The 16962-nt window shown below is 38.9% G+C and overlaps 1 protein-coding gene across 8 annotated transcripts in view; it reads right to left on the reverse strand.

Moving 5' to 3' along the window:
• EXD1 (exonuclease 3'-5' domain containing 1) overlaps positions 1 to 16962 on the reverse strand; it is a 78722-nt gene that overhangs the window by 51089 nt on the left and 10671 nt on the right. For 7 of the 8 annotated variants that reach the window (XM_081830955.1, XM_081830956.1, XM_031031596.2 and 4 more), the window contains 6 exons: positions 15233 to 15291; positions 11590 to 11676; positions 8523 to 8627; positions 8366 to 8446; positions 4488 to 4631; positions 3632 to 3823 (listed from right to left, as the gene is read on the reverse strand). In XM_081830955.1, the coding sequence (XP_081687081.1) occupies positions 3632 to 3823; positions 4488 to 4631; positions 8366 to 8446; positions 8523 to 8627; positions 11590 to 11676; positions 15233 to 15291 (668 nt within the window). Of the gene's footprint in view, positions 1 to 3631; positions 3824 to 4487; positions 4632 to 8307; positions 8447 to 8522; positions 8628 to 11589; positions 11677 to 15232; positions 15292 to 16962 lie in introns of those variants that run through there. The other variant, XM_081830957.1, reaches the window with a different exon arrangement.

The raw sequence follows: 16962 nt of genomic DNA on the forward strand, positions 1-16962 counted from the left end.
ATGAATGGATAAAAAAGATGTGAGATAGATAGATAGATAGATAGATAGATAGATAGATAGATAGATAGACAGATCTCACACACACACACATATACACATATACCCACAATGGAATATTTAGGCATAAAAAAGAAAATCCTGCCAGAAAATCCTGCCATTTGTGACATGTATGCACTTAAAGGGCATTATGCTAAGTGAAATAAACCAGACAGAGAAAGATAAATACTGTATGGTATCACTTATATGTGGAATTTAAAAAAAAAAAAAAAAGCTGATTTCATACGAACGGTATAGAATGGAGGTTGCCAGCGGCTAGGGGGAGGGGAAAAGGGGGAGATGGAGGTCAAAGGGTAGAAACTTTCAATTACAAGAAAAATAAACTGTAAAAAAATAAATAAATAAATTCTGAGGATTGAATATATTCCATGTTTACTATAATAATTTGGTATTGTATACTTGAAAGTTGCTAAGAGCGGATCTTCAGCATTTTCACCACACACACAGAGTTAATTATGTGAGATGATGGATATGTTAATTACCTTAGTCTTGATAATCATTTCACAATGTATATGTATATCAAATCATCACAATGTACACCCTATACACAATTAATTTTGTCAATTATTCTTCAATGAATGTGGGGGGGTGGGAAGAAAAGCATTCCTTACTGTGAAATAATTTTCTTTTAATTGTTTTTTATAATAATTTTATAATCCCATTATTTACATAAATACTTGATCCGAGGAATTTATTTTGGTAATCCAACTCTGACTCTTCTCCCGTACAATGGTAAGTCAATTACCTATAGCCATTTATTGATTATCTTTTTCTCATTAATTGGAAATTCTACCTTTATCCCAACGATATTGGCAGATATTTTCTTTTAAAGATTTTATTCATTTATTTGACAGAGAGATAGCAGGGGAAATCACAAGCAGGGGGAGCTGCAGGCAAAGGGAGAGGGAGAAGCAGACTCCCTGCTGAGTAGGAAGCCCAATGCTTGATACCAGGACTCTGGGATCATGACCTGAGCCGAAGGCAGATGCTGAACTGACTGAGCCACCCAGGTGCCCCCATACTGGCAAATGTATATTGGATCTTTTTTTTAAGATTTTATTTATTTATTTGACAGAGAAAGACACAGAGAAAGAGAGGGAACACAAGCAGGGGGAGCAGGAGAGGGAGAAGCAGGCCTCCCGTGGAGCAGGGAGCCCAGTGAAGGGCTCGATCCCGGGACCCTGGGATCATGCCCTGAGCCGAAGGCAGACGTTCAACGACTGAGCCATCCAGGCGCCCCTATATATTGGATCTTCTGCTGGGTTCTCTACTATGTTCCACTGATCTGCCTACAGATGTACCAATCACAAACTGTTGGTTTTTTTTTTTTTTTAAAACTAATCTCTGCACCCAGCATGGGCCTCAAACTTACAACCCCGAGATCAAGAGATTCATGATCTACCAACTGAGCCATCCAGGTGCCCCACAAATGATTTTTATTTAATGTACCACTTATATGACTTAATATCTGACAGGACTATTCTTATTTATATATATTTATCTTTATAAACACTATAATCACAGTTTGCCAAAATAATGCTGGTGTTAGTATTTTTCTTGGAATAGAGATAAATTCAAAAGTAAATTTAGGAGTAATGTATAGCTAAAAATGCTTAGTGTCCCCATTCATTTAAGTCTGCTTTTATACCATTCAGTAATATTTTAATGTTTTCTTTATATCTCACATTTCTTGTAAGATTTATTTCTAGGTAATTTATCTTTTTGTTACAATTATAAACGGATGTTTTCTCCCATTATATTTTCTTGCTGTGTATATGGATGCAAGAAAACTATCAATTTTCATGTTATATTTGTACCCATTTTGTTAAATTGTTCTTTTGTTTGTAGTAATCTTTTCCCATTGATTTTCTACAGTTTTCAGTTGTATCATAGGCAAGTCATAATTTTGATTCCTCCTATTCATTTTTTATAGTTTGCCTTTTTTTTTTTCCTTCAAATTTCATTGGCAGGATGCCTGGGTGGCTTAGTCGGTTAAGCATCTGCCTTCGGCTCAGGTCATGATCCCAAGGTTCTGGGATCAAGCCTCACATAGGGATCCCTGCTCAGGGGGGAGCCTACTTCTCCCTCTGCCTGCCACTCGCCCTGCTTGTGCTATCTCTCTCTGACAAATAAATAAATAAAATCTTAAAAAAAAATTTCATTGGCTAATAGCTTCAAAAAATGTTAAAGTGGTGGTGGTAATCACAATTTTTGTATTTTCTTGATACTAATGGGAATGCTTTTAGTGCTTCCAATCAAACTTTATGTAGACTTTTTTTTTTTTTAAAGATTTTTTAAGTTATTTATTTATTTGAGAGAGAGCACATGAGAGGGGTTAGGGTCAGAGGGAGAAGCAGACTCCCTGCCGAGCAGGGAGCCCGATGCGGGACTCGATCCTGGGACTCCAGGATCATGACCTGAGCCGAAGGCAGTCGCTTAACCAACTGAGCCACCCAGGCGCCCAAACTTTATGTAGACTTCTTGCTTGCGATATGTTTTATCATGTATTCCAACTTTAATCAGTAATGTATATAGGATATTATCACAATTTTTTCAGCATTAAACAGTGAGAGCAAAATATAAAAAGTTATAAAACTCCTTGGTTTTTACAATGATAAATAAAAGACATTTAAATTCTCCAATTGAACAAGGTATGCAAGGATTTTTATGTTGCTCTTTTTTTGCTAAACAGTGAGAGCAAGCAGAGTCGCACAGCGGAAGCGTGCTGGGCCCATAAACAGTGAGAGCAACATACAGAAAGGTTACATTTTTTTCAGCATATATGAGATAATAAGACTTTCTTTGTTCCAGGAAAATGGAGAGTTTCCTAACACTGTACCATGCTTGCAAGTAGAAATCAGCAACACATTAAAAGAAAAGTATAATACATCTAAGTAGGGATCGTATCAAAAATGCTATTATTTTATTTAGGATTTTGCTTCAGTATTCCTAAGTAAGAAGGGCTAATAGCAGCAATAGCAGCAGACTGCAACCTTTTTTTTTTTTTTAAACGATTTTACCTTTAAGCAATCTCTACACCCATCATGGGGCTCAAACTCATGACCCTAAGACCAAGAGTCACATGCTCCACTGACTGAGCCAGCCAGGTGTCCCCAGATGGCAACCTTTTATATAAGGGGCCAAACAGTAACTATTTTAGCTACAAATGATCTCTGTTGCATACTTTTTGTTAAAAAAAAAAAAAAATCCTTTAAAACCATAAAAAGCATTCTTACCTTGTGAGCTGTACAAAAGCAGGCTGCGGGCCAGATGTGGCCTTAAGGCAATAGTTTGCCAACTCCAGGTCTATAGTTCTGTTACATTGTGCTGGCTTCTTATAAATTAGTAATGAAATCTTAAATTTATCTATTCTTTGACAAAATATAACTTAATATTGTGAAAAAGTACTCAAGGAGATGAATGAAGCCCAAGCTATAGCCCCTTCAAATATTTATTACCAAGTCAGCCTCGTGATTTGCTGTAGCTGTGAAGAGGGGGTATCACTGTGCCCTCCATGAGCAATGGAGGCAGGAATGGAAGTCCTAAAAACACAGTCACAGAGAGCCGCACCTACCTCTGTGCCTCCCAGGCGATCTGCAGACCCTTCCCGGTAGGTGTTTAGGTACCCGTCCACAAGTGTGGTTAGGTCAGACATCATCTCATCCAGGAGTACCAAACGAAGGGGTAGTAGGTAGGTAGATTCCAGGGCCAAAATTTTCAGTAAGGAAGGTGAAAGAGGTCGTGTGAACCACACTTCTGGATTTTCCTAGAGATACCAAAACAATTTTCTCTGAATAATAAGCAAAACTTTAAAGATAACTGTTTATCTAAGAGTTGCTTAACTTAAAACACTATTACCATCATTTTCTTCAATGACAGTATATTCTGAAAACACACACACACACCCCTTATGTATGTATACATTTAGTGTGCTTACGTGAGAGGGAAAAGACAAGGTGACAGGGAGGGAGGGAGGGAGAGAGAGAGAGAGAGAGAAAGCTCAATCCATCGATCAATCGATCAGGGCTTCTCATTCAAAACTGAAGAGAGTAGACTTGATTATAGGACCAAAACTGTAGCCAATATTGTCATGACCTAAGTGTGCAGGTGAGGCTATTAGGAGCTAAGGAAAATTTATCTTACTTTGAGAGAAATAATTGGGATGGTTTTTGTTCCATCACCTTAAACAACGATCCCAACAAAAACCTCCCCTGGAGGATTGTAAATTTACTCCAGAGTACTTTCTGCTAACCACTAAATCTGAATCCTGGCTTTTATCCACTTGAAATCACAAACAAACTTACCATTTGAACCAGCTAAAATTTTGGCAATGCTCATATGCTTACATACTAGCATATGTCTATATAATATGCTGATGATCCTGCTCACAAAACCCTTGGAAAAATTAATGGGACATCTTCAGTACTCACCTGAATCAATTTTTGTCTTTCTTCCAGAAAGGAGAGATACTTAGGGGCTACCTTAAGGTGTCTGATTAAACTCTCCTGTAAAGAGCTGATGCAGTTTGGAAGAAAGCCACCTGTTTCCATGGAAAATTGAAGGACATCTGCTACCTGTGGCATAAAAAAACAAAACAAAACAAAATAAAAACCTGTCTGTAGAATACATAGCTATCTCATGGCAGAAATAGCAGAAATATATTTAGAAAAATGCCTTTAAATACCATTCTCCCCAAGGACCCACATGATAGAAAATGCCATCAGAAAAATCGTTCAGTCAACTAATTCTGAAAAATTAGGAAAGAAAAAAAAAAGGATCACCCAACTTTAATGTATCTTTGTCTATTTTCTTTTCCACTCCTTTTGTTTGCCTGCCTTATGGTTATCTATTACTCTTTGGTGCCTTTAGGCAATGGGAAAAAGGAAGATAAATTTCAAGAATTATTTGTATTACTTATCAGCAACTCTGGCAAAGTTTTGGTAAGGAAAGCTAATACAATTAAGAATTGGAGGGGCACCAGGCTGGCTTAGTTGGTAGAGCACGCAACTCTTGATCTCAGTGTTGTAAGTTTGAGCTCCACGTTGGGTGAAGAAATGACTTAAAAATAATAAAATCCTGGGATGCCTGGGTGGCTCAGTCAGTTAAGCATCTGCCTGTTCGGCTCAGGTTATGATCTCAGGGTCCTGGGATGGAGCTCCACATCGGGCTCCCTGCTCAGAAGTGAGTCTGCTTCTTCCTTTCCCTCTGCCCCTCCCCCATGCTTGCGTGTATGCTCTCTCTCTCTCTCTCAAATAAATAAATAAAATCTTTAAAAAAATTAAGAATTGGACTAATTATTTATCTGTGTATGGTAGGCTAAATAATGCCCCCAGAGACATCCACATCCTAACCTCTCGAACATGTCAACGTTGTTTTATATGGCAAAACGGACTTTGTAGGAGTGATTAAGTTAAGGCTCTTGAGATAGGAAGATTATCTTGAATTATCTGGGTGGGTCCTAAATGTAATAACAGGGAGGTTCAGGGAGATTTGGCTACAGTCACTGGAGGTGATGGGGTGATGGAAGCAGAGACTGCAGTGGTGCATTTTTTTTTTTTTTTAACAAACGAACAAACTCTTTATTTGAAAACAAACAATTCAGAATCAACTGACCACCTTTTCTAAAACTTAGAGGTTTTTTAAGGGGATTCTTTCCCAGAAAAAAAGAAAATTATGTCATTCCCCAAATACAAATACAATTTTTATCTTACTTTCTTTCTTGCATACACATTCACACTTCTTTATGCCAATATCATAGTACTATTAAAAGACAAATGTGGGGGCGCCTGGGTGGCTCAGTCGTTAAGCATCTACCTTTGGCTCAGGTCATGGTCCCAGGGTCCTGGGATCGAGCCCCACATCGGGCTCCCTGCTCCTCGGGAAGCCTGCTTCTCCCTCTCCCACTCCCCCTGCTTGCATTCCCTCTCTTTCTGTGTCTCTCTCTGTCAAATAAATAAAATCTTTAATAAATAAATAAAAGACAAATGTGCTGTCACAACACTTCAGCTTCAGGGCAATCAGTGGGCAGTCCTCTCTTACTGGGACCAATAAAAAGGTTTCAATAAAAAAAGTCAGTACTCCAGGGGCGCCTGGGTGGTTCAAATGGTTAAGCATCTGCCTTCGGCTCAGGTCATGATCCTGGGGTCCTGGGATCGAGCCCCACATCGGGCTCCTGGCTCAGCAGGGAGCCTGCTTCTCCTTCTCCCTTTCCCCCTCTCCCCAGTTCATGCTCCTCTCTCTATATATATCTCTGTCAAATGAATAAATTAAAAAAAAATCTTAAAAAAAAGTCGATACTCTAGAAAACATTCATGCCAACTCTCCTCATTTCCATGCAAAACTCAAAGTTCTCCAGACTTCTTGATTCCTTTAGCCCTCAATACCGCTCCTCCTTAACCTTCTACCCCCACGCCACTGCCACTGAGCAAACACCAACAGGGTCCTAAGCACTTCAAGAAAAATTAGTTTTGCCAAAACTAAACTAAAATAAAAAAGAATTCTATATACTAATATAACTATCTATCTCCCTCTAGTTGCTGGCCAGGGCCAAATGTCACTGGGTTTATGTGTGTTTTCTTGGTCCAGCCCACCAACTGACTACCAATTTGTGATTGCAAGCCGTGGTACATTTTCAAGTTGGCAGGAGCCACAAGCCAAAGAATATAGGTAACAGCTGAAAAGGCAGAGAAACAGACTTCCCTCAGAGTCTCCAAAAGAAACCAGCCCTGCTGACACCTTGATGTTAGCTCAGTGAAAATGATTTTAGAGCTCTGACCTCCAGAACTGTAAGAGAGTAAATTTATGTTGTTTTAACCTACTAAATTTGTGGTGATTTGTTACAATAGCAATAAGAAACGAATACACTGTGTTAAAGGAAAAAAATTGGAAAAATTCTGAATTCTTGCTTCTTGTAATATGGAAATCTGAAAAGTGAATATGGAAAGATGTGCCAACATGTTCATATGGGGTCTAATCAAGAAACCTAACGGTCTCAGGGGAACAATGAACAATTCTCTTACATTTTGGAGTAAGCTAGAAATAATATCTATATAGTGAAAAATCCTGAAAGAAGGCCCAAGAAACATGTCAACAAGAGAAGTGGCATAAAGTTCATTATGGAAAGATACATAAAGAGCAAACTTGAACCATATTTAATAACATAAAGTTGAACTTTTAGGAATTTCTGCTCAAAAATATTGGCGAGGGGTATAGAGATCACTTAAAATAATAATAATAATAAAAAATAACTGGCTAACTCATTATTTTAACCCCTCTCCAAAGGCTCTAGACTTGTTTATTCAACATGTCCCCTTTGACTGGCATAAACCTAGAAGACTAGAAGAACATAAAGAAGACATAATGAAAGCTAGTGGTTTTACTATTCTCACAGCCAAACCAGAAACTCACATCAGCTCTAAGAGCTAGTTAGTATAGACTAAGGACTTCTCATTTCTCTAGGATTCTCTAGGGCAGAGAAGAATCATAATCAGACTATTTTGGCCCAGAATAGGCTTTGGGGCGTATCTAAGACAACCTGCATCTCTGAGCTAGATGCTAACTAGCTATTAGTCTTAACTGATAAATATGAGCTAAAGGCACAGATTGTGACTGTTCACCTCACACTAACACTAAACACACGGATTGTGACTGTTCACCTCACACTATCTCATGTCAGACTTCTGAATGACCCAAGTTGTTCAAGTTTCTGAATGCTATAAAGTATGGATCTTGCTTCTTCTTTTTTTTTTAAATTTTGAGATTTTTTTTTTTTTTTTAAGTAATCTCTACACCCAGTGTGGGGCTTGAACTCACAACCCCAAGATCAAGAGTTGCATGCTCTACTTACTAAGCCAGCCAGGTGCCCCAGAGCTTTCTTCTTATTTGACAAATTCCGGAGCAAAATGAGGGGAAAAATCCCCAATACTTTCTTTTTTTTTAAAGATTTATTTATTTATTTATTTGAGAGAGAAAGAGCATGCAAGCAGGGGGAGCAGCAGAGGGAGAGAGATAGGCAGACTCCTCGCTAACACAGGGCTCCATCCCAGGATCCTGAGATCATGACCAGAGCCTAAATCAAGAGTCAGACGCTCAACAGACTAAGCCACCCAGGCACCCCCTAAATACTTTTAAGTAACTTTTCTGTAGCGCTTTTATAGTTCATCAAATGTTCTCACCTATTGTATAGACAACTTACATGAAGAAGAAGGCAGGAATGAGGCACACACACACAAAAAGACTCACATCACTCACCAAATGAGGCCTATTTTCTATAAGAGTCACATATGCTGGACTGAATCCCTGCTTGTACCTGTGTGTCAAAGACATTATTCAGCAAAATTCCATACTGATGAGAGAGGCAATCAGAAAGCCAACGACAATCATGGATAACCTAAGGAATCAGAAGACAGAGTAATTAGATCCTGATTGCTAATCTTACTAGTGGGGGAATCAGCCTACCCACTCACCTTCAAAATTCTCTTGTCTTCTAATATCATCTGAAGTCCATTGTTGAAAGCACGACTTCCCAGAAGGAAAATGTCAAATAAGTAAACTCGGCTATTTGTGGCCACCTACAATAGACCATTTAGACACATATATTATAGGATATAAAAGAACTAAGGAAGGGGATCTGAGGATCAAGAAAGATATGTGATAAAATATTTCACACCCTCACTTTTAAAGAAAACAATAGGCATTCAGTGATTCGTAGGGAAAACAAGTTTAAATTGATCTTAAGAAAAGAAATTATCATTTGTGATCTTTTCTTTCTTCTTTTCTCTTTCTTTCTTTCTCTCTCTCTCTCTTTCTTTCTTTCTTTCTTTCTTATGAGAGAGCATGAGCAGGGGGAGTGGGAGAGGGAGAGAGAGAATCTCAAGCAGACGCCATGCCAAGTGCAGAGCCTGACACGGGGCTCAATCCCACGACCCTAAGATCATGACCTGAGCTGAAATCAAGAGTCAAACGCTTAATCAACTGAGCCACCCAGGTGCCCCTCATTGTGATTTTTCAATCACAGAAAGAGACAAGCTGGTGGATATAGCCTTTTGCTTTTTACAGTCCTAAATTTAATGTTTTACATCTCACCCATGACATTTTAATACTCAAAGGATTATAGGTTTAAGAGGAATGAACAGCATTTCATTGTTGATAACACAACATGCTATTTCTCTGAGTCTCATAATATGCAGGGTTGTGTTGGGTGTTACATAAAATTACTCATAAGAGAAGATCCCTGGGCGCCTGGGTGGCTCAGTTGGTTAAGCGACTGCCTTCGGCTCAGGTCATGATCCTGGAGTCTCTGGATCGAGTCCCGCGTCGGGCTCCCTGCTCGGCAGGGAGTCTGCTTCTCCCTCTGACCCTCCCCCCTCTCATGTGCTCTCTCTCTCTCAAATAAACAAAATCTTTAAAAAAAAAAAAAAAGAGAAGATCCCTGCTCTCTAGCAGTTTTTTTTTTTAGAAGATTTTATTAATTTATTTGAAAGAGAGAGAGAGAGCATGAGCAGGGGGAGAGGAAGAAACAGACTCCCCTGCTGAGCAGGGAGCCCGACTCAGGGCTCCATCCCAGGACCCTGGGATCATGACCTGAGCCAAAGGCAGATGCTTAACCGACTGAACCACCCAGGTGCCCCTCTCTAGCAGTTTTCAGTAGGCAACAAATAAACTGACACAAATGGTAGGATGTGAGACACTATTTTTTTAGATCAATTTTATACAATCATAAGAATTTTCGATTGTTTCTGATCATAAAATTCACAAAGGCAGTACTATAGCTGGATCATCTACTGAGTCAGGGAATGAAGGCAAAGAGACCCTAATAGGTCTACAGAGCCAGCGACAGGGCAGTCTGATGTCATCTTTGTCATTTTAGGAGCTGTTGATACAGCTACAATTGCCAGGCCTACCTGACACCCATTCTTGGACCTTTCATGTTGTTTGCTAGAACAGGATACCTAAAATAGTCACTCCTTGCTCTTTTTCTCTACCTCCTTAATTATAAAAACTTAATTTTTTCAGATTTTCAAAAAGTTTGAAAAATAATTCTCTGCTAGATTGCAAACTCTGTGAGAGGAGAGATTATGTGGGATTCACCACTGTACATGCATCAACTAGAACAGAACCAAGCCCATGGATGGCTTAGACATTTCTGCAGTGAGCCAAGGCATGCCATACAATACTCCCTTCCATTTTTCATATGCAAACAATGTATATGGCTCTGATAATATGCATTCCAATCTATATCCTGCTTTCTTCCACTCAGAACTTTGCAAACATTTTTCTACATTGCACTCGTCATCAATTTTTGGAAGCTGCATAAGATCTATCAAATCTACAGTAATGTTTCCTATTGTTAACTACTTAAGTGGTTTCTGATTTTTTGCCAGAAAATGATGCCAAGATCACTAGGTTCTCACATATTTTTTTTTGTATTTTGAATTATTTAGGGTAGATACCTTGATGTAGCCCTGAGAAGTGGGCAGACTGCCAATCATAATAAAATATAGTCTCTCAATAGGTGGAGGTAAGTCCCAACTCAAAGAACAGAAGACATTGGTTGGGGATTCAGTCTGCTTTCTTGGCTCCCCCACCCCCCTTAAAAACTGATGCTGCTGAGTTTGATCCAAAGGTGGCTGCCCAACCTATAGCTATTTGAGGCTCACTACGAACTTATTTTGACACAATGGGGACCCTCACCTGACAACTCCCAGGCCCAGGAAAATGAAAATGATGTGGCAGAATCCTGCTGTGGAACGCTACCAACCAGAAAGAAAGATAAAAATTCTTCATATATAAAAAAAATCTTCATATATATTTTTTTAAGATTTTATTTTGGGGGCGTCTGGTCATTGGTAGAGTGTGCAACTCTTTTTTTTTTTAAAGATTGTATTTATTTGACAGAGAGAGACACAGCGAGAGAGGGAACACAAGCAGGAGGAGTGGAAGAGGGAGAAGCAGGCTTCCTGCGGAGCAGGGAGCCCGATGTGGGGCTCGATTCCAGGACCCCGGGATCCCAGGACCCTGGGATCATGACCTGAGCTGAAGGCAGACGCTTAACGACTGAGCCACCCAGGCGCCCCTACAGCATGCAACTCTTGATCTCAGGGTTGTGAGTTCAAGCCCCACATTGGTTGTAGAGTTTACTTAAAAAAAAAAATTAAAGATTTTATTTTTAAGTAATCTCTATACCCAACATGGAAGTTGAACCCACAACCCCGAGATCAAGAGTAGCAAACTCCACTGACTAAGCTAGCTAGCCGCCCCTAAAATTCTTCACATATCTAAGGTGAGAGAAAAGAGCTGGGAAAGACCTCAAGCAGAGCCTGTGAGACAGCAATGATGATTATAAAAGTGAACCTATGAAGAGACAGAAGCTCTTTCCTCTTGAAAAGAATAAATTCAGTACTAGAAGAGTGAAAGACATTCCAAACAAGTTATAGGATAGTGACACTGAGGTGACATAAAGAAGACAATTAAAATCAATTTGTCAGTGAATCCACAATTATTTCAAAATAAAAAGTTGAAAATATCTTTTACCTGAAGCCAACATAGTTTCCCATGACGACACACATTAGCACCTTCGGCTGCCACACTCAGGACACTCTGCTTCTTGATGTGGAGCATCTGGTGAGAAAAAGGAAGGAAATCTCCAGAGAATAAATGTTGCGATTATGACATCATGAATGGCACAAGTAAAATGGCTAGCAATTAATAAAGTGGTTAATAGGGGCACCTAAGTGGCTCAGTTGGTTAAGCATCTGCCTTCAGCTCAGGTCATGATCCCAGGGTCCTGGGATCGAGCCCCACGTCAGGTTCCCTGCTCTGCGGAGAACCTGCTTCTCCCTCTCCCTCTGCCTGCCGCTCTGCCTACTTGTGCTCTCTCTCTCTGTCAAATAAATAAATAAAATCTTAAAAAAAAAAAAAAGCCCAAAGTGGATACTATGTTTTAAACGTACAAAACTGGACTAATCCAAAACACAAGTCAGCTTCTCTTTTTCACACACACACACAGACACACACAGAGCACACTGAATATTTCTAATTTCTTTTTTGTTTTTGCAAAATTATAACACAACTGGAAAATAAATCATTCATATCCTAAATGCTAATAGAAGTTGAAAACTCAGGTACCTTGTGTTACCACTGATGCTACAGCAAAAAATTTCTATCTTTATGACCAGATTTCTATCTTTATGATCAGATTCCTCAAGAACAGTGCCCTAACACAGGGCAGTTTACTGTACCTGAAGGGAACTCATGTAGTGGCTGATTCCCACAGTTTATACTATTTAGAATGAGAGACACAAGAACTCAACAGGTCCCTTAAAGTCGTAGGTTCATTAAGTTACTCAAAACTGATATAGTGGTATTACAGGAACACATGCTGATCTTTGATTATAATCTTATCCTATTTCAAAACATTATATCATCCTAAAATCCTTAACCCATAATCTATGAAAATACCTACATGATACAAGATTCTCCCCATTTTACGGGTAGGTAAATTACTTGAGAAAGAAGGACACGGTAACTTTCACTAGCACGATATCTTCCCTTAGTGAGCACAGAATGTTTCTACATTGAGTATTTTCCATCAATGATGAAAAAGGGGGACTGAATTTCAGTTCTACCCTCAACCAACAGCAAGAAGGCTGTGGAACTGGGAACAAAAGCTGCACTTCTCTATTGACAAGAATTTCCAACTACCTCTTCAAATTTCCGGTTTCTTATCCCATTTTTCGTTGTTGTCGGACCCTTTGAAGAATCTGTTGATATATAAAGAATTCTTACAACACAATTAAAAAATGGGCAAAAGGGGCACCTCGGTGGCTCAGCTCGTCAAGTGTTTGACTCTTGATCTCAGCTCAGGTCTTGAACTCAGGGTCATGAGTTTAAGCCTCATGTTGGGCTCCACGCTGGGTGTGGAGGCTTCTTAAAAAAAAAAAAAAGGCAAAGGAGGAGCACCTGGCCAGCTCAGTTGGTAAAGCATGTGACTCTTAATCTCAGGGTTGTGAGTTTAAAGCCCACATTGGGAGTAGAGCCTACTTAAAAATGGGCAAAGGAATAGACATTTCTCCAAAGAAGATATATAAACATCCAACAAGTACATGAAAAATGCTCTACATTATTAGCCATCAGGGAAATGTAAATCAAAACCACTGAGATACCACTTCACACCACTAATGTAGCTATAATCAAAATGACAGATAACAAGTGTTAGTGAGAATGTGGAGAAGTTGGAATCCTGCTGGTGGGGATGTAAAACAGTGTAGCAGCTTTGGAAAACAATGGCCAATCCTCAAAATGTTAAACACAGAGTTATTATATGACCCAGCAATTCCACTCCTAAGTATCTATCCCAGAGAAATGAAAACTATGTGCTAACAAAAACTTGTACATGAATGTTCATAGCAGCGTTATTCATAATAGCCAGAAAGTAGAAGAACCCAAATGGTGAAAGGATAAAATATGGTATATCCATATAAAAGAATGTTATTTGGCAACAGAAATAAGTGAAATTTACTGATACATGTTATAACTCAGATCAACCATGAAAACATGCTAAGCAAAAGAAACCAATCACAAATGACCACATATTATATGATCCCATTTATATGAAATGTCCTAGGGGCCCCTGGGTGGCTCAGTCAGTTAAGTGTCTGACTCTTGGTTTCGGCTCAGGTCATGATCACAGGGTTGTGAGATGGAGCCCCTCCTCAGGCTTTGCACAGGGCATGGAGCCTGCTTAAGATTCTCTCTCTCCCTTGCCTTCTGCCCCTCCCCCGCTCACATGTACATGCTCTCTCTCTAAATAAAAATAAAAATAATATGTGAAATGTCCTAAGCAGGCAAATCCATAGAGGCAAAAAATAGATTATTGGTTGCCAAGGGCTGGGGGACGGTGGGGGGAGGCATGGAGGTGATAGTTATGAAGTCTAGGGTTTCTTTGGTTGGTATCAAAAATGTTCTAGGGGGGCACCTGGCTGGCTCCGGCAGTAGAGCATGTGACTCTTGATCTCAGGGTTGTGAGTTCAAGTTCCACATTGGGTGTAGAGATTACTTTAAAAACAAAACAAAAATCTTAAAAAAAAAAAAAAAGAAAATGTTCTAAAATTCATTGTGATGGATGTACAACTCTGAATATGCTAAAATCCAGTGAACTATACATTTTAAATCAGTGAATTTAATAGTATGTGAACTGTATCTTACTTAAGTGGTTAGAGAAAAAAGAATCTGTGGAAAACTAACTCTCCCTTAAAGAAATGCATAAGCTTGCGTCTAGAAGCTTAATGACTCCCCTGTGAACTGTATGCTGGGCTGAATAGTTACTGTCATGTCTGAAATTCATAAATGATTATAGAGAAATTGCCTAAACAGAGCATGTAGAATGGACTTTTAAAAATATAGTAAAAATATTTCAGACTCTCCTCTAAAACTGCCAATGGCTTTCCTTCTTACTCAAGTCAAACTCAAACTCCTTACCATGTCCAAAAAACCCTACCTGATCTGCCTCCTGACCACTTCCATTTCCTATCACTCTTCTTCACCGTGGTCCTGCCTCCCTGCTGTTCCTCCACACAAGTTAAGTGTGCTTCAGCTCAGGGCCTTTGCACTCGCTAATCATGCTTTTTAAAAGTTCTTTAGCTGAATATCTACATGACTAGCTCTGTTACTTCTTTCAAACGTCTGTTCCAAAGTCACCTCTTCACAGAGATTTTCTCTGTCCACCCTACATAAAATAGGAACTCCTTGTTCCTCTACTCTTCAAACCACACTTTATTTTTCTTCATAACACTTATCACCAGTTGATAGACATTGTTTATTTTCTTGCAATAAAATGTAAACTCCTTGGGGTGCCTGGCTGACTCAGTCGGAAGACCATGCAACTCTTGATCTTGGGGTTGTGGGTTCATGCCCCACACTGGGTGTAGTGATTACTTAAATACATAAATAAATCTTGAAAAAAAAAATAAACTCCTTGGTGGTTAGAACTTTGTCTTTATTATTATTTTACCCTAGACTTCAGAACAATACCTGACATTTAGCAGGCACTCAGATATTTTATTGGGAATTTATTAGGGAAAGCACTAATGATCTTATAGTAACAGAGAAATTTATGAGATATAAACATGATACCCATATGCAGACAATACTTGGAATGATCAAGGGCAATACTTACTGCAGCACCAAACTTCTGCTGGAATTGATCAATGACTGTATATGTCACCTCCTCTTCCTCTGCAGGAGAATGATGGTAATAGACACATTTGTCTTCCTTGGCAATAGAATAACCCTCCCACTCATTTTAGCCATCCTCATAAACTCCTCCTCTATTGCAGCTCAAAGGTCTAGTGTTATTTCATTATCACCTGTGTCAGCCCAACACCCAGTGAACACTCTAGCATCCTGTTTCTCAAATGAGAATAAATAAAAGCCCCACCAATGATAATCTTATGAATTAGACTATTTAATCATTTCCTGTGAAAATCCAGTAATGTTTCCTTCCTCATAGATTTATGTCTTAAATATTTCAAGACATGCACTTTTAAAAGGATGTTCATAATAAAAACAAATGGTTTAAAATAAATCAGTCCTGGAGATGGGCCATAGTTCACACTTTTGGAATTCTCTGGGTCCTTAATTATGTTTTTAAATCACGTAATTTAAAAGATTAGAGGTATAGCATACCATATAGTTTCTCTTCATCTCCAACTTCTAAAACTTAGGAATGGCAGAGGACACAGTCCACGTACCTCTTTTTCTCTATCCATACTCACTCTCCTAGTGATCTCATCTAGTCTCAAGACTGTAAATATCATCTATTGGCGAATTCTTACATTTGTATCTCCATCTCAGACCTTTCTCCTCCTCTCTAGGCCGACATTCAAACTTCGGTGGACCTAAACTCTTAATCATCTTCCCAAAACCTGTTCTGCCCAGAATTGTTCCCAGGTCAGTTGAATAGCACTCCATACTTCAGGCTACTCAGACCCAAACCCCCAAAGTCACTCTTGATTCTCCTCTTTCACATCCACATCTAATACACGAGTACACTGTGTTGGCTACACCTCAACATACATCCAGAAGTCCACTACTTTTTACCAACCATACTGCTACCACTACAGTCCAAGCTACCATATCAATTTGCCTTAAAATTATTTCAATAGCCTAATAGGTATTCATGCTTTTACCTTCCTCCTCTCTCAGTATCCATATAGTATCTAGAGTAACTTTGTTAAACCAGAAGTCAGATCATGTTACTCTTCTGCTCAAAACCATGCAATAGGAAGTAGAAGTATTTTTTAAAATACCATTGATAATAGTATAAAATATGAAATACTTAGGGATAAACACAGCAAAAGATGTATAAGACTTATACACTGAGAAGTACAAAACACTGTTGGGAAATTAAAGATCTCATAGAGGGATATACTGGCTTAATAGACTGGAATACTCAATATTGTTAAGATGCCAATATTCCCCAAACTGATGTATCGAGTCATTGCAATCCCAGTAAAAATTCCAGTGGATTTTTTTTTTTGGTAGAAATTGGCAACCTGATTCTAAAATTCATAGGGAAATGAATAGGGAAAAAATACCAAATAGCCAAAACAACTCTGAAAAAGAACAAAGTTGGAGAACTAACACTACCAGATTTTGAGATCTATCATCAATCAACAGTAAACAAAAACAGTCTAAAAAAACAAAAGAAATAGTAAACAGACAAGTCTAGTATTAGACATCTACAATGACCTCCATGGTATGCCTACCCCACTTCATCTCCAACTACCTCTTCTTGCTCCAACTGCACTGATCACACTGATCTGGCTGTTCCTTCAAGATCCTGGCATGTTCCTATCTCAGGGCCTTTATATTCATTCTTCTTTCTGCCTAAAAAACATTTCCCCC

Source organism: Leptonychotes weddellii, chromosome 9 (assembly GCF_054177405.1).
Source record: "Leptonychotes weddellii isolate Sample4059 chromosome 9, ASM5417740v2, whole genome shotgun sequence".
Lineage (NCBI taxonomy): Eukaryota > Metazoa > Chordata > Mammalia > Carnivora > Phocidae > Leptonychotes > Leptonychotes weddellii.